Source organism: Mesoplodon densirostris, chromosome 13, assembly GCF_025265405.1.
Source record: "Mesoplodon densirostris isolate mMesDen1 chromosome 13, mMesDen1 primary haplotype, whole genome shotgun sequence".
Taxonomy (NCBI): Eukaryota; Metazoa; Chordata; class Mammalia; order Artiodactyla; family Ziphiidae; genus Mesoplodon; species Mesoplodon densirostris.
In genome coordinates, this window is record NC_082673.1 from 89,792,101 (window position 1) to 89,815,615 (window position 23,515).

Sequence of the window (23,515 nt, forward strand, 5' to 3'; positions counted from 1 at the left end):
ACAACGATCCAAGGAAGCAGACGGTGCTTGCACACCAAAGCCCTTCAAACCAAGGGTTGTATCTTGCACACTTTCTCTGACTCTTACTTGTCCTTGCAAACCCCTTTGGCCTGCTTTTTTCATACGGGATCAGAATCACTTTGTTTTCTATTTGTTGCAGTTCAGTGGTGAGCTTCCCGAGGACAGGGGTACCCAGGGCCTCATGTGCCTCTCCAGTACTGGTGCAATACTTCAATGCAGAGCTCTCGATAAATGTTGCATGAATAAACTCCCAAAAGCTGGATTTCAACCTCAGCTTCCAAATCTTCCAAAACCGTATATTTAAGGCTAAGTGGTTTATCTCTAACAGTCGCAAATCCCAGCCCTCTGTGCACATTCAAAAAATACCAGCTGCGCTGCACCGGGACAAGGGTGGGCAAGGCCCTCGCACTGGCCGAGATGCCACGTCTGATGTGCATCTAACACCCACCACATCCAACCCAGGGGGATTTGCCTGCTCCTGAGAAGCAGCTTCAACAGACACAGACCTGAGTCCAGTCTGAAGGACCTACCAGCTGGGCAACGGGCACAGATGGCTTCATCTCCCTGGACCTCAACCCTCTCACTTACGAAATAGGAAAAATAATCAGCACCTGACAATGCTCTACAGAAGGAGGACCCCTCCCTTCCCCGGTTCCATGTTTCCATGAGGAGGGACATCCTTAGGGTGGTGGTCCTAACCTCGCCCTTCCCCACCCTCACTCCTCCCTAGGGAGGTGGTAAAGTCGGAAAGAGAACCAGCGTGCGCACCGCTCAGGCCCTGCCCAGAGCACGTACTCAGTCCTGCTCTCTGCACGGACGGAACAGGGCCTGTCCCACGAAAAAGCATACCGTCACCTGGCTCTGCCAGAGGCTGGGGCACAGGCGGACAGCCCTGAGCCACTGCCATCCACCTGAGACAGACGTTTCTTTCTGCCGATTCCAAACTCAGGCAGAGAAGGGGAGTGGTCTGAAGCAGAGACCTTCGTACCTTCGCAGGGTACTTTGAGGACTGAGTTAATATGCGTCAAGCACCTGTAATAGTGCCTGTCACCCAGCAGGTGCACAAAAACCTTTCTCTTTCCTCCCTAAAACAACCCTCGTTTACAGGCACAGAGATCCACGTCCCTGCGCAGAGATCACAACACCGCACCGGGACAAAGGAGTGAAGCGTTGGTCCCAGTGATGCTGAGACCAGCCTGGGAACCTTAGACCAGCACCGTCCACTCAAGCCTTTAAGTTTACTCATCTGTCAAATGATACCATTTTCTTGCAACACAAATAGCATTCTACTCTGTGCCACTGTCGCCACCTAAAAATGAGATGTCATCTGTGATTCTAGGAATCAGGTACACAAGCACAGAAGTTCCAGATCACATAAAAGGTTATTAAAATATGCAGAGGAATTCTGAGGCCGTGGTCAGCCAGAAAAGTAACCCGACAAGCAGTCATGGCATTCATTTATAACTCAAAATCTAGCATCAAATGTCTGTTTATAAAATGTACCCAGAAAAACAATCATTCAAGGCACCTGACCTAAAGGAAATATAATTCATTTAGCATAAAGTTCTGTGGAACTAATAATATTATGTTTGGTTTATGAGGCTGCCAACAGTAAAGAAGAATTCCAGGGATGAAGTGTCCAAACCGAGGATTATTTGTAGGGATTCCACTTGGAAACAGTTGACATTTTAAAATCTGACTTCTCAGTATACCGTGGCTAATTAGGACCATGCAAAGCAGTGGTGGAACACTGATTAGGAAAGTGACATAAAACACACTGGTGGGAAGAATGAGACAGGAAGAAACAGCTCCACTTTTTCTCTCTTGGTTTCTAATTCCTCAACCTTATTCACAGGGGAGACATATCTAAGAACCTCCCAGGGCTTCCCTGGTGGCACAGTGGTTAAGAATCCACCTGCCAACGCAGGGGACACGGGTTCGAGTCCTGGTCCGGGAAGATCCCACATGCCACGGAGCAACTAAGTCCGTGCGCCACAACTACTGAGCCTGCGCTCTAGAGCCTGCGAGCCACAACTACTGAGCCCACGCGCCGCAACTACTGAAGCCCGCGCGCCTAGAGCCCATGCTCTGCAACAAGAGAAGCCACCGCAATGAGAAGCCCGCGCACCGCAACAGAGTAGCCCCCGCTCGCCACAACTAGAGAAAGCCCACGTGCAGCAACGAAAACCCAATGCAGCCAAAAATAAATAAAATAAAATAAAATAAATAAATTTATTTTTTAAAAAAAGAACCTCCTGGATATCTCTGCACAGATGGGCAATGGCCAAAGCTGGCCACACCTTCCACATTTGGAACGACATGAAGGTCACCCACCGTCCCAAGTCCAGGCATGACGCAGACAGCTGGAGAGGACCCACCACGCCAGCCAGGGCAGTAGTGCAAGGCTTCCTGCTCAGACTCCCCAACGACAACACACATTTCTTATTTTCTTCGAGAAGCTCAGGTTTGAGAAATTCGTAAGGAGGTTGTGGGCCTGGCGATTACACCAAGTGTGACAGAAGATTCAGGACATGGCTGTGAACCTGGTGAGATCACGGAGCCGCATCCTGATCGGCATCCGGGAGGCTGGCCTTGCCCTGCTTCACAAACCAAGAAAAACTGCCCTGATAGCGTGGCCTCTGAGCCCCTTTTTGAATAAACACCTGAAATCCTTCCTCAAATACAATTAACTTAAAAGCTAAAGTTTCAAAAGTACGGAGGCCACTCAAAATGACTCCAAGCTCATCCAGACTGGAGGGTTTCGATCCTTATCAATTAAAGCAGCCTCATCCACCCTGGCTCTCTGCCAGGCTGAAGCTCAAGGTCAGTTCAGCAAAGAAACAATCAGTTCATCCCCACCCCACCCCCGCCTCACCCCAAATTAAAGACTCACTGGTTTCCTGTAAATGACATCTAAACTCTACCCCAATTTCTTCTTTAATAATTTACAACTTGTAGTGTGTGAACAATCTACATGATTATTAGTGGCTTTTGTGTACATTATTGTTTTTGTGAATTCTGTAAGGAGTAACATGAACTTCCCTCTGCTTTAACTCTGGACAGTAGTAATGGACATGGGTTTGGCAGCCTCCTGGCACATGGGATCTTGGCATGTTGACCATCACTGAGTCCCTGGCCCTTAGCATTGAGCCAAGCACATCTTAGGCACTCTATAAATATCTGATTAATTGAATTTTAGAACAGAATTAAAACAGGGATCTATATTGGCCCTTTTTTAAATTAAATTGCATAGTGATTACTTGACACAATTTTTGGGTGAACCCAGTTCATGCTCCCAGGCTACACAGAACAAGTAAATAGTTTCCTATAAATTGATGAAATGCCTTTATTGTCAAAAACAAGGAAAGTCTTCACCAGAAAAAAAGGCTCCACTCATCTCTTCCAAAACCAGAAGTATAAATATGAGGCACCGCTAACGTTAAATTAGCTCATGTCTCACAAGTCTGTTCAGCAAGTCGGATCATTTACTCATGAATGTGGACTTTTTTCAGGAGCTTCGGTCTTCAAAGCCCTTCTTATAGCTACAAGGGGGTGTCTTGCAATGCCTGACTTGAATTTTTTTTTGGAATTAAACTGACTTAAACATTAAGTCCATGTTTTCCAAGCACAGGTCCTTGAAACATTTGGTTAGGACATTAAAATAGTCCCAGACTAGTTTTCTAAGAAAAAACCCTGGCCGGGTCCATGGGTACTGTGTCAGCCCTCTCCAGAGAGAGATGGGGAACACTGATTGTGTGAGAGAGCAACAATCCCACATGCAGTGTGAACACAACCATTCCACACAAAGTCACACCACACCTACCCTGCTCCAGGTCCTGACTGAACACCAGTAATATGGGTCTGCCACCCTCCGTCAGCATCACAGAGCACCTATCATCGCCCTTTTTTTTCTCCTGAGAATATAACTTTGAATTCTCTGCTGCCTGACTCTTGCCAAAAGCTGACTTACGAGAAATCACCTTCATGAAGGAGTGCCTGATGTATAAACAGTCCGTCCATTACGCTACGTAGGGCGGGGACAGTCCAGACTGCTGTATTAGAGTGCTTGTCTTAGCTCAGGCTGTTCTAACAGAATACCATAGTCCGGGCATCTTAAACAACAATACTCATTTCTCACAGTCCGGAGGCTGAAGTCTGAGATCAGTGGGCCGGCATGATTGGATTCTGCTGAGGGCCCTCTCCCTGGCTCACAGACATGGTCACTGTATCCTCGTGTGGAGAAGACAAAGAGCTCTGGTCCCTTCATCTCCTTATAAGGGCACTAATCCCATCATGGGGGCCCCATCCTCATGACCCCATCTAAACCTAATCAGCCCCCAAAGGCCTCACCTCCAAATATCATCCCACTGGGGTTAGGTCATTGGCAGATGAATTCTGGGGGGACATATACACACAGTCCACAGCAGAGCTGCATGTTTGGACCACACTGCTCTGTCCTCCGGGAGAGCTGGGTGTACCCAACCCCCTCTGGCATTAAGCCTGTAGTTTGCACTGAGGAATGCCATGAACAAAACAACCATGAGAACCTGCTTCAGATTTTTGTAGGGATATTTTTGAGGACATTAATCAATATGTTCCTTTAAGAGAACCCACAAGAGGGGTTTCCACAAGCCTCCTTACTGTGAAGAGGTGTATTTCTGCAGTGTGACTGGTTTGTGCCTGCTTATAAGTCAGAGAGTCTTCTAACCAATCACATTTCCTCCTATACCCATTGTTAGTTAATTATTGACATATGATTAATAGAATCATGTTTTTCCCCATCTCCAGCCATTATGTAGGACCCTTACTTACCTTTCACTCTGGTGACTTTATTTTTAACATAACATTTCTATGAGCTGCCTCAAATGTTTTATGAAAACACGGCAAAATGTGTACCTGCATCACAATTACTTGAAAACCATTCTGGGGTGAGCCCAGTTCATGCTAGACTAAGATCTAAAGGGCAAGCTTATTTGTTGATGAGAATAGATGGGAAAGAAGCTTCCTTCCCCTTTCCCTCCCGCCCCAGCAATTCAGCCCTGGGTCCATTACGGAGGGCAGAGCCAGGTACGCATCTGAGCAGGCAACAGGGCAGAGGGCACGCTGGCCGGAGTGGGGCAAGAGGGGCCTGGGGGGCTGGAGCAGCAGCACAGCGTGGCCATCAGAGCTCCCCATGGGGAGGGAGGTCAACCTAATAACCACTGGTAACCAGCAGGGGAACTGACCAAATGAGTAACCACACTGAGGCTAATGGGAGACAGGTTTCCCCCAGTCTGAGAAGGGAGTTACAGATAGAAGAAAACTAGAAGGACCCCCTAAGATGTTGGGTGGAACTGGAGGTATCAGTATGAACTCACAGTTTCCAATACACAGAAACAGATGCACAAATAACCATGGACATGAACATGCACTGAGTAATGTATGTATATACATAGAGATTGCCTAGTTCTATCCACTGCAAGCAGCAACACCCCAATAGTGAGGAGCACACACAGCGCCCAGATCTTAACTTGAATCCCATCCTCCATTGAAAGAACCAGGGCTCTTGGAAGAAATGGCTAACGCAGGGCTGGGAGCAGGGACTCAGATCTGAGTCCATAATCCCAGCAGAGGCAGCGGAGAGCAAAGGGTACCTGTGGAGGCTCCTGAAAGAAAGAAGCGTCGTCCCCCTCCCACAGGGGGCGCCTCTCTCCTCCAGGACGCTGCAGGGTGAGGAGCTGTCGCTACCCCCGATGCCACCCGGGGCCTGAGACGAAAGCCTCCCTGCAGAGGGCACAGCTGAGAGAGGAGAGAAGATAGGTTCTGATGAGGTGGCCTGAAGCCCTCTCCTGGACTTTGTAGGTGTGTATGTGCCATACATTCCCTTTTGCCTAAGATAGTCTGGGTCAGGTATCCTGCCAACTGCTGTGCCAAGAATTCTGATAGGTAGACCTGTTCACTCACTCAACACACATGAGCACCCAAGGGCTACAAAGACAAAGCCCTCTTCAGGTAGCCCTCAGTCAAAAAGAACAAAGATGTATCGTATAATCAAGTTCTGTAAATGAAACAGAAGAAAGACAGAAGAGATACTGCTGGCTGGCTAACCCAGCACCATTTCTGACCCCCTTCTCCCTATCCCACCTACAGTACAGAGACTGGGAGAGCTAAACAGGTACTTCCTCAGCCTCTCTTACAACCAGCGGTGGCCACGAGATGCACTCCTGGTCGAGGAGACGGGCAGAAGCCTACTATGAATCCATCCAGATCATTTTTGCTTTCCTAGTAAACAAAAGATAGGCTCCCTGGCCCTGCCCCTTCTTCCTTCATCCTGTCTGGGATGTAGATGTGTTATCTGGAGCTGCAGCAGCCATTTGGTCATCAGGAGGTAAAGACAGAGTTGCAGAGAGGCCACCTGTTTCCAAGTTCTTAATAAATAAGAAAAATCACCTCTTATTTGTGATACACTGCTAGGTTCTCTACTCTTTGCACTGAAATAGTTGGTAATTTATACAGAAGATGTAATTATTTCTATCTGGGTGGCTCTAGAAAAAGGCTTTATGGAGGAGATAATCCTTGAACTAAATCTTGAAAGACGCCTGAATGTCACCAGGCAGAGCAAGGGCGGGAAAGGCACTGCAAGCAGAAGGTGGAGCCTGAGCAGAGGAATGAAGCCCGCTGCACATTCTGCCTACTCAGTGATTCCAGAAGGGTGGGCAGGGCTGGGGTCCAGGGGAATAAGGAAGGGGCTCACAGTCAGTCTGGAGACAGAGCAGGCCACAGATGGTCCTGTAAGCCACACAAAGCAAGCGAGGTGGAGACGCTCCCCCGGGCCTGTGCGTAGGGGTGAACAGTCTAGGCAAGTGGGCCCTACTGGATGCGGGTAAGTGTGAGCGCCACAAGGCCTGCTTGGTCTCCACTGCACAGAGGGCCATGTCTCGGCCGTGGAACCGGGCAGATACGGGTTTGCGGGGCTCTGCCGGCAGACAAGCACGTGACCATGGCAGTTCTCCGATGGCCCTGGCCTGATTCTCTGGTCTATAAAACACACTTCACAGGCAATGGCTGCGACTTAACGAGATGACGGACCAGATACACAGCCAACCCAAACCAGGAACTCTTCTAAAGATCTGCATCCCTGATCAGACCAAAGACAGACGCTGGGAGCAAAGCTCACCTTCCGCACCCCAGCCAGCCTGTCCTACCTGACGATGGGAAGTTTGGTGAAGGGCACCGGGGGCAGTGTGAGGCCATCAGGGAGGGTGATGAGCTCCATGGTTCCGGGACACTTGGAGGTATAGTTCTCCAGGCTTTGCGTCACGTCCTTTTTTTCTGATGAGAAAATAAAAACAAAATAAAGGTTAATTAACCCAAAGAAAAGGGGGGGTGGGGGGTTGTTTTGCTCTATTTTACTTTTTTGAGCAAAAATAAAATTCTTAACCCAAGTCCTTAACAGTCCAGTGAGTCCAGTCTTCTGAGAGAAATAAAGGGGCAGTGACCAAAAGAGACAAAAAGAAAATAGAAGCTTCATTCAATTTATTTAAATAATCACTAGCAGCTGCTCCATTTAAGGGCCTGTGGCTAAAAAGGAAATTAAGTTACCATCTTCTAGGAGATTTCATTTTCCAAGATAATAAATCCTTATCAAATTCCAAGAAGGTCAATGGGCAGGCAGGGCTGGAGCATATTTTATTACTTGGTAAATATTTTTCCAGCAATTACTAGGTACCAAGCAAAATGCCAGGCCCTGTCCCCAAGGAGTGTACAGTCCATCTGTATAACAGATATTTAAGCAAATAATTACAAACCAGTATTTTTATGTAAAAGTAGAGCTTTGTGAGATAAGGCTGGTTTTCTCCACCCCATCCCTGTCCCCTTCACTAGGAGGGAGGAGAAGAGGATGCAGGTAATAGTGAGTAATGTTTGCTTATCACCCATGACGCACCCTAGACGCGTGCTCACGGGCTCTGTAACACTCCCGGAGCTCAAGGGCGCTTCCTGCTGGAAAACTCGAAGTAACTCGGGAAGGCAGGCATCACTGTGCCGATTTTGTAAACGAGAAAACCGAGCCCAGCTGAAGTTAAAGGTCGTGTCAAAAATCCCATGTTTGGCCCTCAGCCTGTGATCTCCACACTCCCACACTGTTTGGAAGAATTAAGGAGTCAGGAATCAGGGGTTCGCTCCTGGCCTGTTTCCTGTCACTGCTGGCAGGGAGGCTGGAGGACCTGGAGAGAAGAGGGACAGAGCGGCGCAGCCGTGGGGGCGGGACTTCAGGCCGTGAAGTTAGAACAGGTTCCAGTACATGGCGTGGTCCTTCCCCATCTGTGGTGTGACCACCTGAGGGGCAACCTTAACCTCCCACCTAAAGAATTTCTTTTTTTTTTTTTAATTTTATTTATTTTTGGCTGCGTTGGGTCTTCGTTGCTGCGCATGGACTTTTCTCTAGTTGCTGTTGTCTTTGTTGTGATGCTCGGGCTTCTCATTGCGGTGGCTTCTCTTGTAGTGGAGCATGGGCTCTAGGCATGTGGGCTTCAGTAGTTGTGGCCCACAGGCTTAGTTGCTCCGCAGCATGTGGGATCCTCCTGGACCAGGGCTCGAACCCATGTCTCCTGCATCGGCAGGCGGACTCTTAACCACTGCGCCACCAGGGAAGGCCCCATCTAAAGAATTTCTAAGGGTGAATTAAAAAACAGTGGCTGGTGGGCACGAGACTGAGCTCAGAGGAACGATGACACTGTCACCACCGTCGTACCGCTGCCTGCAGGGAATGCGAGGACGTCACAGAGAGTGGAGCAGGGCTGCTCGGTGAGGCCGCAGGCTCCACTGACCGGTGACCCCACAGAACAAGGTCCAGGCCGAGAATGCCGAGGCCTCAGGCACATACAGTCACGGGGTAACTGTGCCACGGGGCTTTTCTGTGTCTAAGCATCATTCCTTAGAGAGCAGGAGGGCAGAAAAGCAACCAGAATTAATCTGGATATGACACAGTAATGTTAATTTGCAGCGTGAACAAAATTCTTTAAATAATCAAATCATCTTCAATTTACAGGTGACAAATCTCCCAAGGGGCTCCCGCTGATAACATATAAGTGACCTAATTTGCCTAATGTTGGGTAGAGCGCTCGTGGTTTAGGTACCTTATTATAAAGTTGAATTACGCTCTCCCAGTAAACCCTGCTGAAATGAAGAAAGCAATGAACCTATTAATGATGCCCGATGCCACCTGCAAAGTTACCCAAGAAGGAACAGTACCCGGGGTGTCCTGCTCAGCTGGCTGCAGAGAACAGGACGGACACGCGGGGACACAGACAGCCATGGGCCTCACTGCAGGATCTTCTTCTGGGAATCTCCCGTGTCTGTGCTTTAGCCTCCTTTTGGGCACTGTTCCCTGGAAGACTTTCCCGTGTGGCGTATAAGACTGGCTGTGGAAGCCAGGTGAAGCGGTCAACGTCCCATATGCATTTATTCCCCTCGGTTTCAACAGGGCCCTGCTCTCCAGCTGTGCCTGACTCCAGCACATATGCTTTCTTTTTACTCCATCAGGCGAAATACTAATCTTCTGTGGAGACGGCAGAGGGACAGCTACCTGCTTCCGTAGCAGAGAAGATGTGGGGATACAATCAACTCATGAGATGCTTTACAGCTAATTCTCCCACCATCATGGCCCTCATCACATCACCCCCAGAGCACCGCTGCCTTCTGGGGCCTCTTCCCTGCTTTCCCACTATCTGACAACTTCACTGTCACTTTAGTGGGGTTTCCAGGGTTAAATGCTTATGTTCAATTGTCAGTGTGGTCCATCCGTTAGAAAGTTCTCATCAACCTTTCTCCTGACGGATTTGAGCACCTGCTGTACGTTGTTGCCCAGATCTATTTTTATCAAGGATTACAAAGTGGTCATTTTTTAATTCTCTAATTAAAAAGGATTTTCCCTCATCAACCGTTTGGTGATCCTGAAACAGACGACACAGAAGGGAGGGCTGACAAATGAGTCTTTCCCTTCATTTACTGGAGAGAGAACTGGTGTCCCTACCACCTCCGATGATGACCAGTAAGTCGTATATGACTCAGTATCACTATGCACTGGTGGATTTTTATATATTTGGTATTTCAGTTGGCTTCCATCACATTCTTTTTTGATGTTCAAACTGTCCCATCTTCGGCCAGTGGGAGCCCTTGCAGGTTGGTTCCTATGTCTTTAGAGAAGACCCAAGATTGTCAACAGCTTGCTATCTTTCTGGCTCATTTCCAGCCTCAGGCCTAGAATCCATTTTCCAAGGAGCGCAGGATCCTTTCAGTGTTTAGAGATAGGAATCTGGAGGCTGGGTACTCTAACGCCACCAGATTCTCCTTGTCTCTCTAGGTCTTGACAAAACACAGGTCCACTTACCAAATTTTTTAAGTGGTGAGACTGTGATTTTTTCTTTAAATTTTGTTTAAGTTCTGACAGCTAAAAATCAAGGTCATTGGACTACAAGTTCCTTAAAGGGAGAGCATCTTGTCACCTTTTTCGGTTTTCCCCTAATTTGTCAAGAGTATTTAGATGACAAAAGGTGTTCAAGAGCTATGTGCTAGTTGGCTGGCCTCATTTATCCAAGGAGGTAGGACAGAATCAATCTGTGGGCAAGAGTAAAATAAAATAATAAAATGAACACAGATGCTCCGTCCACACAGTGCAGAGAAACAGCCACTGATTGACCAACAGAAGCCAGGCTGTGCAGGCTGACCACCTCCTCACCTTTTCTTTGTGCACCTTACTGCGGTGGGAACCACAAAGGAGCTCTGGGTGCTACGTGTCGATACTAAGGACCGTGGCCCCCACGAGGTGATTCTTCTCCAGGTATTTTCTACTTCAACAAGCAGCTGAAATAATCATGGGATGCATTCCACCACTCACGACTACTCATATCACTTTTTCTTCACTCATCAAGTTACTGTTTTTCTTCCTCTTTGTTTAACCTTACCTGACTTTCCTCATTGAAGCCCTCATCCACTCAGCTTTCATCAGACACCTACTATGCGCCCACAGCACTGAGCACCAGGCACACAGAAGCACGACAGGCTCTACTTTTGGGGTGTCCCAAGTTGAAAGAGCACACAATGTCAGAAGAGGACATTATGACTCCTTATCAGTGACTTTACAGAGGCAGGATCAAAGTCTGGGAGAAAAGCACATGGGACATGTAATTTTGCCAAAGAAGGTTTTATAGAAGAGGCAACATTTGGTCTTTGCCAAGGGTCCTGGGACTCAGAGCAAAAACAATGAGTGCGTTATTTGGATGTTTTGCTATGTTATAAGGAAAATATGACAAAAATACGGACAGAGGATGAATAATGACATATCATTATAAGCTGTACATACACAACAGAACTTGACAGAGCAGCTGTCTGAGGCACGTGCGAGAGGGAATCGGCTAAGGCTGGTAACGTCTGTGGACATCAAGGGCTGAATGGTGCGGCAGCACAGGGACCTGCATGGGAACGGCGACGGGACTGCTGAGGGTGAGGACGGTACTGGCTTTGCGGTACACTGACTGTCAGATCTTGATACTTTACACAGGTCTTCAGTGCGAGACCTTCTCTGGAACATAGGACTTCTCAGAGACTTGTGACAGTTGCTGTAGAAATTTCACTCCTGACAACAGATGATGAATACACGGCTGCTGGGCAGAAAAGGAGGCTTCGTGTCCAAGGGAAGAAATGTAGAAACACTCAGAGACAAAAAATGACAGACTAAGCTCAGATCTGCTGCAGGCAGTTTTCACTTCTACAATACGTCCACAGGGACCAGTACTGTTCTTAGCACAAAGCGCTGCAGAAATACTTGCAGTCCTTACCCACAATTACACATCCTGAGCACGTGCTCTGCACCGAATCTTGTACTAGGCTCTCCAGAGTATAAAATCTTCAAGGCAGGGCTTCCCTGCTGGCTCAGTGGTTGAGAGCCCGCCTGCCGATGCAGGGGACACAGGTTCGTGCCCCGGTCCGGGAAGATCCCACATGCCACGGAGCGGCTGGGCCCGTGAGCCATGGCCGCTGAGCCTGCGTGTCTGGAGCCTGTGCTCCGCAACAGAGAGGCCACAACAGTGGGAGGCCCACGTACCGAAAAAAAAAAAAAAAATCTTCAAGGCAAGGGATCCTGCGACACAGCAGAACTTCAATATTTTTTCATGCAAAATAGGTATAACCTCCAACAAAATTCCTGTCCTGGAGGGAGAGCTTGGGCCTTATTATCTCCCTTTTAAAGGTGATAAAAATGAACTCAGGGACAACCTGGGAAATTCGATTGTGGAATAGTGCTAAATGCTACCAAAAATAATTATTAACGTTTGGGTATAACATTAACATTGTGGTTATATTAGGAAATGTCCATTTTTTTTTTTTAGCAATGCATACTAAAGAGTGAAGGTGTAAAATGAAATGATGCCTCTGGGATTTTCTTTAAAATAATTCAACAAATAGAAAAAGTAAGAGAGGAAGTAAATATATAAAGATCTTGATAACCATCGAATCTGGGTGACTGTTACATGTGGATTCATTTTACTGTTCCTTACACCTCTGTCTGAAATTATTTCATAGTAAAAATATTTAACGAGCTTGAGGAAGTGAAATGATTTGCTTGAGGAACAGATTTGAGACTCAGATCCCAGCTGCCCGAGTCTTCCCATCCCCACAGGTTAGGCCTGACCACAGAGAGCCGGAGCTACCAAAACAGATAAAAGAGCTCAAGGCCATGGTGGCTGCTAACCTTTGTTCCATGTGCCAAACTGGAATGAAGCCTGGAATCAACCTGAACGTTCTCCTAAGCACGTGATTTGGTCAGTGGGAAGTGATGACTCCTTAATTAATTTCACTAAAAATCAACTGTCTTAGTCGACTCTCGCTGCCATAACGAAAGACCATGGATGGTAGCTTGAACAATAGACATTTACTTCTCACAGTTCTGGAGGCTGGGAAGTCCAACATCAAGGTGCCAGTGGATTCAATTCCTGGTTTTCAGACACCCACTTCTCACTGCGTCCTCACCTGGCCTTTCCTCGGGTGCATGGGCTCAGAGGGAGAAAGAGCTCTGTGTCTCCTCCTCTTCTTGTAGGGCACTAATCCCAACGTGAGAGTCCCACCCTCCTGACCTAATCTAAACCCAGTCACCTCCCAAAGACCCCACCTCCAAATACAATCACACTGGGAGTCAGGACTTCAATATATGAATTTGGAGGGGACACAAACATTTATCAATAGGTCTTATTCAATTCCAATCACAACATCCAAACATCCAAAAATTATTTCAGCCCAACTAGAGCACCTAATGCACTTGAGAGTTTTTTCCAACCCAGAAATTGAAGAAATCATGAAAACAGAACATTTTTAATAAACGCCTAGTTGACACCAAACTAGATTATACCTTATAGAAGCAGAAAATATGATCACCAAAACTTTTGATCACAGGCCATTTGCCATTTCAAGACTCGACCCTGACGTGAAAACCAGCACATCATGATTTTACAGTTTGTCTATTCTTGTCTCTTCTAAGTAATAATCTGAGACAACCATGTGCACATTAAGTCAGTTATGATATTAAAAACAGGTAGAGAATAGAAATAAGAGAAAAAGTACATTTTTTCTTCCAAATCTGAAATAAGAAAACTATAGGAAGAGGAGGGGAAAAAAAAAAAAAGAATACAGGGAAGAGTAGGAAAAAAAAGAATACAGAGGAAAAAGTAGAGGTATGGCCTGATACAGTCTGAAATGATACTCTGAGGATCGATTCTGACACCTTCACTTATAGAAATAAAAAAACACAGTTAGTCTTTGAGTTGCTTTCATAAGAATATTATTGATCTTTCCATATCATAATGCTGAGATCTCTCAGAGGGTCCCAGTAAGCAGGACCCCTCTTGTCCAGCTCGTTTCTAAAACTAAGTTGACAACAAAACAAAGAGAAAAGAGAGAGGCTAAAATATCACCATTACTACCACATACAGACCATGCTAAAGGCCACAACACGGTTTCTTAGAAAGTGCAACTCCTTGCTGACACCAAGAATTGGGCAGCTAGACCTTCCTGCCTAGACACAGGCTGTGCTGAACTGGGCACGCCCCCACCGCCCACCCAGGGGAGGCCAGGCCTGAGCTCCAGCACTGAGCACAGAGAAGCACTTCCCGAGACGAAGCAGTGCAGAGCGAGGTAAGCCAACGGATCCCACTGGTTATCGGGGCCAATCCTGCCCTCAGGTAAAGCATTCTACCTCTCCAGGGATGGAGTGGGGAGGCCTGCACTCACTCTGAGGTCCCTTCAGGGGAAAGGTGCACTAGGGATTGTGAAGACTATGATCCTCCACTCACAAATCAGTGTACGTTATGCCATTTTACTAAGACACAAGTGAGCTTCAGGAAGAGGAAGTGATTAGCTCAAAGCCACAAAACTAGTAGTCTGGGGAGGTGGGGATCACCCTCAATCCGGGATCTCTGTAACACTACACCTGTTCATCCAGCAGCACCTCACTGCCCGTGAAAAGGTTAATCTCCATTACAAATACCACTGGGACAACTTCCACTTCAGGAGTAGCTCAGAGCAAACAACACTGCCGCCAAGAACTAAAAGAGCTAACAAAAGTATTACAGAAGAGGAGGGGGCACTGGAGAGTTGTCAAGGCAACAAAGATTTGAGAGTCCAGAGGGAAGGGACACTCATGAAGATGAACCGCCTTCCGGCATCCACTTCACCCCCCGGGAGTGTGTGTGGATTCTAGGCATGGAGAGAACCACCTCCAAGAGGCTGAGCAGCCAGGAGAGCCCGCGGCATCCTCGTGGGGCAGAGAGAACTGCATGTCACCGAGCCAGCGGGCCGGAGCCAGGTGCCCGAGAGGAGCCGGGTCCCCGGACTCGCTGCACGGGTTCCCCTGGGGCTTCTTCCAATCAGCTCTGCAGGTCGGAAGGCTGCCAAATCCATCTGAAAGTGACTCAGAAGGGAGAGCAGGTCAAATGGAAAGACTGACACCAGATGGCCTTGCCACACGATGGGAACAGCTGCGTGAGTTATAAAAGGGACCTTTTAAAAACCCATCGGAAGGGGAATGTAAACGAACTAAATTCTGGAAAGTGGCTAGCCTTTCCCAGGAGAGAAGACCCACAGCTGCTTTGGTCCCTGGCAGAGCAGTAGGAGGAAATGGGGGGTCAGACAAAGAGGAAGGGAAGGAGAAAAGAGCTGAACTTTTCACAAACTACTCCCAACTGCCCATGGTGGGGACAATAGATTCCAACTCACAGGAGCCCAGCCACCAAGCAAGTCTACACACTCATCCTTCCCCTGGGCCTTCGCAGAGGGTGTAGCACCTGCAGGCTGGGGGCTGAGAGGAAGACCCCCTCCTGAGGTGCTCAGAACCTTCCCCAGATGTAAGGCAGCTGCCCGCAGAAATCTGGGCAAGCCAGGAGAGCTGAGAGGTGCACTGAGGTGCGATGTATTTTCTCCAAGTAAAAGCAGAGAGGCCTGCTGAGCCCGGGGCAGGAGAATGAGAGGGACCCCTTCCTCCAAGGCCAAGGCCATCAAAGGCTGGAGCAGGACAGAGGAGCTGAAAGAAATCCCTCCAAGGCACCAGGGACATTCACTGCGTGCAAGAAAGTGGCCTACAGGGCTTCCCTGGCGGTGCAGTGGTTGAGAGTCCGCCTGCCGACGCAGGGGACACGGGTTCGTGCCCCGGCCCGGGAAGATCCCACATGCCGCGGAGCGGCTGGGCCCGTGAGCCATGGCCGCTGAGCCTGCGCATCCGGAGCCTGTGCTCCGCAACGGGAGAGGCCACAACAGTGAGAGGCCCGCGTACCGCAAAAAAAAAAAAAAAAAAAGAAAGTGGCCTACAGAAAGCTGGGGCAGGGTGGAGAGGAAGCACACAGAATGCAGAAAGCCAGGAGACCAAAGAGAGCCCCCCTAAACCCACCAACCGCGCCACCTGGCTTAGAGCAGAGAACAGTGGCCTGTGGTGGGAAAGCTGGAGGCTGGCTGTAAGCACAGGGGGACCCCCACAGTCTCCCCTGCACCCACAGTCTCCCCTGCACCCACAGTCTCCCCTGCACCCACAGCCCACGCCCTGTAAAAGGTCTAATCCTGACCCCACCCTCCAAACGCCATGAGCTATCAGTGAGCCACAGCAAAGCAAAGCCACGCCCTGTAAAAGGTCTAATCCTGACCCCACCCTCCAAACGCCATGAGCTATCAGTGAGCCACAGCAAAGCCTACCCCCAGCTCAGCTACACATTAGACTGGCAAGGATCCGACAGTGAAGCCGACAGAAGAGGCAGCGCCTTTTTCTACGGGTCAGTATTATTCACCTCACTCTCCACTGTTCGTTAATACACCAAGTACAAAAAGGGAAGTAGTATAATATTATTTGAAGGTAGACTGTGGTCAGAGATGCACACCGTAATCTCTAGAGCAAGTAAGAAAAAAATAGAGATGTGGCTTTAAAGCCAATAGAGAAGACAAAATAGAACACAGAAAATATTTTATTCTCCTAAATAAAGGCAGAAAAGGAGAAAACAAAGACAAACAGAAAACAAATATCAAGATGGTAGACTTAAACTCATCCATATGACTTAGATTAAAAAAAACAAGACCTAACCACATGGACTTTACACTCTTATGAAACATTCTTTAAATGTGAAGATACAGGGAAAATAAAAGAATGGGGGAAAAAGACATACCACACACAAACACAAGAAATAAACATAATGAATCTACTGCAGCAATATTAATATCAGACAAAGGAGATTTCAATGTAAGCAAAGGGATAAATAGGTACGTTTCACAATGGAAAAGAGAGTCAATTCATCAAGAAGGTATAATAATACTAAATGCTCAGCCATAAAAAAGAATGAGATAATGCCACTTGCAGCAACATGGATGGACCTAAAGATTATCATACTAAGTGAAGTCAGAGAAAGGCAAATATCATACGACATCACTTAAATGTGGAATCTAAAATATGATACAAATGAACATATTTATGAAACAAACAGACTCACAGACATAGAAAACAAACATGGTTACCAAAGGGGAAGGGGGGGGATAAATTAGGAGTTTCGGATTAGCAGATACAAACTACTATATATAAAATAAACAACAAGGTTGTTTAGCACAGGGAACTATATTCAATATCTTGTAATAAACCATAATGGAAAAAACTATGAAAAATAATATATATTTGTATAACTGAATCACTTTGCTGTACACCAGAAACTAACACAACATTGTAAATCAACTATACTTCAATTTAAAAAAATACTAAATATATATGTACTCCATAATAGAACTTCAAAATACATGAAGCAAGACCTGATGGAACTAAAGGAATAGAAAGATTCACAATTTTTCTGCAGTTAGAGGCTTTAACACCCCTCCAATAAAATAATTAAAAGTAGCAGACAATCAATAAAGATGTAGATGATTTGAGCAAATCATCAAACAACTTCTCCTAATTGGCAGTTATAGAACACTATACCCATCAACTGCAGAATACAAATTCTTTTCAAGGGCTCACAGACAGTTCATCAGGATAGTCCATATGCTGGGCCATAAAGCAATTCTCAATAAATCTAAATACACTGAAATCATACACAGTATGTACTTTAACCACACATCATTAAAACAGAAATCAGTGACAACAGAACATCTACCAAAGTTCCAAATACTTGAAAATTAAGCAACATACACGTAGGACCAAAAGAACACAAGGGAAATGCTTTAAAATGTTTCTAACTAAATGGTAATAAAAATACAACTTATCAAAATGTGTAAGATATGCCTGAAGCAGTGCTTAGAGGGAAATTAATAGCTTTAAATGCTGATATTAGAAAAGAAGAAAGGCCCAAAATAAGTTAAGTCTCCAATGTAAAAGCTACGAAAAAAGAAAAAAAAACGAACCACAAAATTAAACCCCAAGTCAGTAGAAAGGAGATAATCAGTGAAATAGAAAACAGAAAACAATTTTCAAAAATCATCCAAAAAGTTGGGGTTTTTTTTTTTGTTTTTGTTTTTGTTTTTTGCGGTACGCGGGCCTCTCACTGTTGTGGCCTCTCCCGTTGGATCTAAGCAGCTAAGACACAGCAGAAAGGTCAGTAAAACACGACCATATTTACATCTTCTCATCTTTTTAATAAGTTAGGTAGGAACACCTAAATGGTGTACATTTTTTTCTTCAAAGAACTGCTGTTTTCAGGTCCAATCCACAGTATAGTTTCAAATGTTCTGTAACGTGGTAGATGGGCTTTAAAAGTTACCCAGGAAACAAAATGAACCCAAATTAAGCCTGGAGCAAAGAAATAAATTGATCAGAAAATCACTATAATCCTTTGTGTTCTGTGGAAACTCAAAACTCTTTAACCGGATAGGAGAGTAACATGGCTGTGAGTCTCCATCTTGAGTACTTATCTCCTTGTTACATTTTTAATTCATAATACAGAACACAATTATTTTGTAAGTTAATACAATTGCTTTTAAAAGTCTAAAATAATGTCAACACCTTTAACCTGAAATTAAATTCACTGGGTTAGTCTGAAAGAACAATTGTTATGGTAAATTTAAATCAGTGTATAGAAAATCGTAACCCAGGAAACATTTTTTAAACCCTTTGCTCTTGTGATATGAGGTCCATTAATTCTTCCCAGACCTTCCTACTTCAAAAATAGGGTCTCACTGGGGCTTCCCACCATTCAGTGGTTAAGAATCTGCCTGTCAACGCAGGGGACACAGGTTCGAGCCCTGGTCCAGGAAGATCCCACATGCCGTGGAGCAGCTAAGTCCGTGCGGCACAACTACTGAGCCTGCGCTCTAGAGCCCATAAGCCACAACTACTGAAGCCCGCATGCCTAGAGCCCATGCTCTGCAACAAGAGAAGCCACTGCAATGAGAAGCACACACACCACAACGAAGAGTAGCCCCCGCTCACCACATTTAGAGAAAGCCCACGCGCAGCAACAAAGACTCAACGCAGACAAAAATTAATAACTAAAATAAAAAACGTTTAAAACTTGGGTCTCATAGATAGAAGTTATGTGCTATTTTAAAGATCCAAGTCATTTTTACATATCAATTGACATTACCAAGATTAAGGTCTGTAATTTTCACATTTTTACGCTGCAAGTGATCGAAATGTAACTGAAATTGGCTTAAACAATAAGGGGATCTCTTTGTTCAATGAACTCTAAGTCCGGCCCAAGGTCAGGCTTCAGGGTCAGCCTGATTCAGAAGCTCAGGGACACCATCAAGGACCCAGTTTCCTCCCCCTTCACCGTCCTACTTGCAGTGGTGTCAGCTCTTCCTGATGGACGCAGATGGCTGCCGACAGCTCCCAGGAAGGACATGCGTGCTCATGCCTGTCCAAGGCGTGTGTAAGAGAGAAGCCAGGGGAGCTTTGGGAAGCTTTTTCAAAAAGGCAAGAAAGCGTCTTTCTCAAAAGCACCAAGCAAGCCTGTCCTCCTGTTTCACCAGCCAAACTGTAGCATGCCCGAATGATACTCCCCTGATTAGGTGAGGCCTGGATTCAGATTCCTCTACAGTACGAGGGCCACTAACAGGGAGGCACTGATTCACAAACAGAAAACAGAAATCAGGGTAGTTTCTAATAGGTGGGGATTAATGTAGGAAGGCCCTAATGATCACCGCAGTCATGACTTCCCAGTGCCTCCACCTGGTGCTCAGCTCTGTCAGATTTGGTTTGCTGGTTCAGAGGCAGGGCACATAACATACAGGGGGCCTGTATGCCTCCTAAGCAGCAATGATCACGAAGCACCTCAGCCACTATGATCAGGTGATCGCTTTGCCCGTCCCCCAACCCCATGCGCTGACGTCCATGGCAAACGGTTCCCAACATGCTAACGACTCAACAACTTCTCTCCGTTCAGTCAGAAAACATCCTTAATGATGACTTTGTGCATTACTTACTTTCCCTTTTGGTCATAAAAAGAAATGTGATGGAGCGATGCAGAAGACAACTGTAGGACCCTCGTGCACTACTGTAAAATGGAGCAGTCATTGCAGAAAACAGTATGGCAGCTGCTCAAAAAGTTAAGCACTGAGTTACCATGGGATCCAGCAATTCCACTTCTGGGGATCTACCCAAAAGAATTGAAAGCAGGGATTCAAACAGATACTTGTACGCCATGTCCATAGCAGCATTATTCAAAATTGCCAAGAGGTAAAAGCAGCCCAAGTGTCCATCAATGGATGAATAAACAAAATTTGGTATATCCATAAAATGGAATATTACTCAGCCTTACAAAGGAGGAACATTCTGATCTGCGTGCCAACATAGATGAACCTTAAGGACATTATGCTAAGGGAAATAAGCTAGTCACAAAAAGAAAAAATACTATATAGATTCTACTTATACAAGGTACCTAGAACAGTCAGATCCATACAGACAGAAAGTAGACGTTACTAGGGGCTGGTAGCAGGGATGAGAGTTACTGTTTAGTGGGTACAGAGCTACTGTCTGAGATGATTAAAAAGTTCCAGACATGGATAGTGGTGATGACTGCACAACATTATGAATACACCTGATGCCAATGAACCATACACTTAAAAATAGAATGGTAAATTTTATGTCTTTCTTACCACAATTTTTTTTTTTTTTTTTTGCGGTACACAGGCCTCTCACTGCTGTGGCCCCTCCCGTTGTGGAGCACAGGCTCCGGACGTGCAGGCTCAGCAGCCATGGCTCATGGGCCCAGCCGCTCCGCGGCATGTGGGATCTTCCCGGGCCGGGGCACGAACCCGTGTCTCCTGCATCGACAGGCGGACTCTCAACCACTGCGCCACCAGGGAAGCCCTACCACAATTTTTTAAAATATTAATGAAAAAATAATAATAGTATGTGCCAGGCATGGTAAAAGGTCCTGTACAGAGATATTTAGACACGATCAAGGATGCCACAATCTAATTAACTCTACGTATTATTTATGACTTAGAGTAAAAAGGATATGATGTCCGAATGGACACAGGAGCTGCAGAGGATGTGGGAGATAAGCCTGTCACCAAGAGGAAGGGCTCTGGAGTGACAGGTGGGGGACAGGGTCATTGACCAAGATGCAAACCCAGGATACGAGAAAAGTCAGGGGTCATCTGATCTGAAGACAGTGGTTTAGACATGTCGAATGTGAAGCATGCAGGTACTACCCAGAAGGATGAAAAGACCCAAAAAGCTGTTGGACGATGATTAGGAAAGTAGCCTCAGAACAAGATGGAATCCCAAGCACCACAAAAATCAGCAAAGATAACATTTCCTAGGTGAAGTGTAGAGGTGATGGAAGAAAAACAGAGGGTCTAAGGACAACGTTCTGGGGAACACAGAGGTTAAGGGCAGTGAGAAAAGAAGAACTAGTAAATGGGTTTGAAAAGAAACAATCCTAGAAGCTCAGGATGAGACTCAAGAAGCCAAAAGATGAGTTTTTCTGGAAAGAGAAATGGAGGTGAAAGGGATAGAAAGGTCAATTAGGATGAGACTAAAAACCCATCGCCACATGTGGGAGTTACATGCTCATCTGCTATCTTCAAAAGAAACTAGTGGGTGCAGGAACCCAACAGCAACAAATTAAGAATCAGGTGGGAAGTGAGTAGGCGATGGCTGGTCCCCTGGGCAGCGAGTTAAAGCACCTACAGGCAGCAGCATAAAAGCCAGGCGTCCAAGAGGGGCTTCCCCTGCATTGTCCCACTCAGCAGTACCACTTACCCAGTAAGCAACACGCCACCCTTAGCCCTACTGTAGGGATGAGAACACATGGGGGCCAAGATCCCAGACCTCGCTTTTTTTTTTTAATGTTTTAATGAGTTATTAAAGAATTATCATTTCTTTCTGAGATAGTGGTGTTGGTTTTTTGGGGCTTTGCTATTCATTTATTTATTTAGCTGTGTTGGGTCTTAGTTGCTGTGTGTGGGATCTAGTTCCCTGACCAGGGATCGAACCCAGGCCCCCTGCATTGGGAGCACAGAGACTTAACTACTGGACCACCAGGCAAGTCCCCCAGATCTCTTTTCTGAGGTCACATTGCCAGTGAGCAGGCTGAGATTTCAAGTCCGGCGTCCTCACACCTAGTGCTCTTCCCACCATTCAGAGTAACTTCCTTGGGCATCACTGTGCCCATTTTACAGATAGGGAAGTTGAGGCTTGGAATGGTCACGTGAACTCTCCTGGGGTCATGCCAGTAATAAGTGGCTAAATTATATTCATACTCAGAGCTATGAGCTCAAACTTTTTGCTTTTTCCATTTCATTGCACTGCCCACCCAGATTGCCTCAATATGTGAAAATACAGAAGAAAACACAGATATATTGAAATGTGATATCCAGCAAGTTAAGCACCTGACAAGCAAGAAAAATCAACGTGGCTTTTCTTCACTCTGCAAATACATCCAGGCAGCATAATGGTCCAACTACAAAGGTTGAAAGAGTCACGTGCTACCACCACAAAGATGAATGATCTTGCCAAACCAGCAGGTACAGAATAAGCCCTGTCATGTACCAAGAAAACAGGCCTCTCCTAACAGGAGACTCTGATTGAATCAGATAAACCTGCACTGAGCCACATCAACTGCTTCCCATCAACGGTGCTTTATACTTGTTTTCCACTTAATTTACATAGTGACAGGTCGGAGGCCCGGAGAAGCAATCATTCAAGTAGACAAGGAGACTAAATATTTTCCCTTGTTCTTTTCAAGTGTATAAATAAACATGCTCTACCAAAACAAAAGGCAATGATGTTAAGCCATCAGCTTTTACTTAACCATCTATTTAAAATGCTACCTAGAAAAATTTTAAATATCTCTAGAGATCTCAATATAACTCCCAGAAGGGAAAATGATCTTAAGAATAGACACTTAATAAATAAGTAGAAAGAATCTGCACATCCAATTATGAAGTAATGGTTGGATAAGCCATGGTGCAGAAACATAATGCAAATTTATGCAATCATTAAAAACGGCGTTTATAAAGAGTCTGCAGTAGTATGAAAAATGTCTTACAATACATGGAAAATAGAATTCAAGATAATATTTTTGAAATAAATGAAATTTCAAAAATCAATCCAATTTGTTTTAAATAGAAAATGAAACAAAAGAAATACACTAAAACGTTAACAGTGTGTGTGTTTGCCCATGTAGGATTATACACAATTTTTTCCTTTCTGTTTATACATTTCAAGACTTCTAAAAGGAACATACATTATTTGTATAATAACAATTATTCCAGGGCCTCCCTGGTGGCGCAAGTGGTTGAGAGTCCGCCTGCCGATGCAGGGGATACGGGTTCGTGCCCCGGTCTGGGAGGATCCCATATGCCGCGGAGCGGCTGGGCCCGTGAGCCATGGCCGCTGAGCCTGCACGTCCGGAGCCTGCGCGTCCGGAGCCTGTGCTCCACAACGGGGGAGGCCACAACAGTGAGAGGCCCGCATACCGCAAAAAAAAAAAAAAAAAAAAAAATACAATAAAAATAACAATTATTCCAAAACTACTCAAAATTGAGTTTTCAGAAA

The 23,515-nt window shown here is 45.9% G+C and overlaps 1 protein-coding gene across 3 annotated transcripts in view; it reads right to left on the reverse strand.

Annotated features, from left to right (window-relative positions):
- Positions 1-23,515, reverse strand: part of TRAPPC9 (trafficking protein particle complex subunit 9) — a 515,472-nt gene that overhangs the window by 398,858 nt on the left and 93,099 nt on the right. For all 3 annotated transcript variants that reach the window (XM_060116028.1, XM_060116029.1, XM_060116027.1), the window contains one exon: positions 7,206-7,332. In XM_060116028.1, the coding sequence (XP_059972011.1) occupies positions 7,206-7,332 (127 nt within the window). The remainder of the gene's footprint in view (positions 1-7,205; positions 7,333-23,515) is intronic.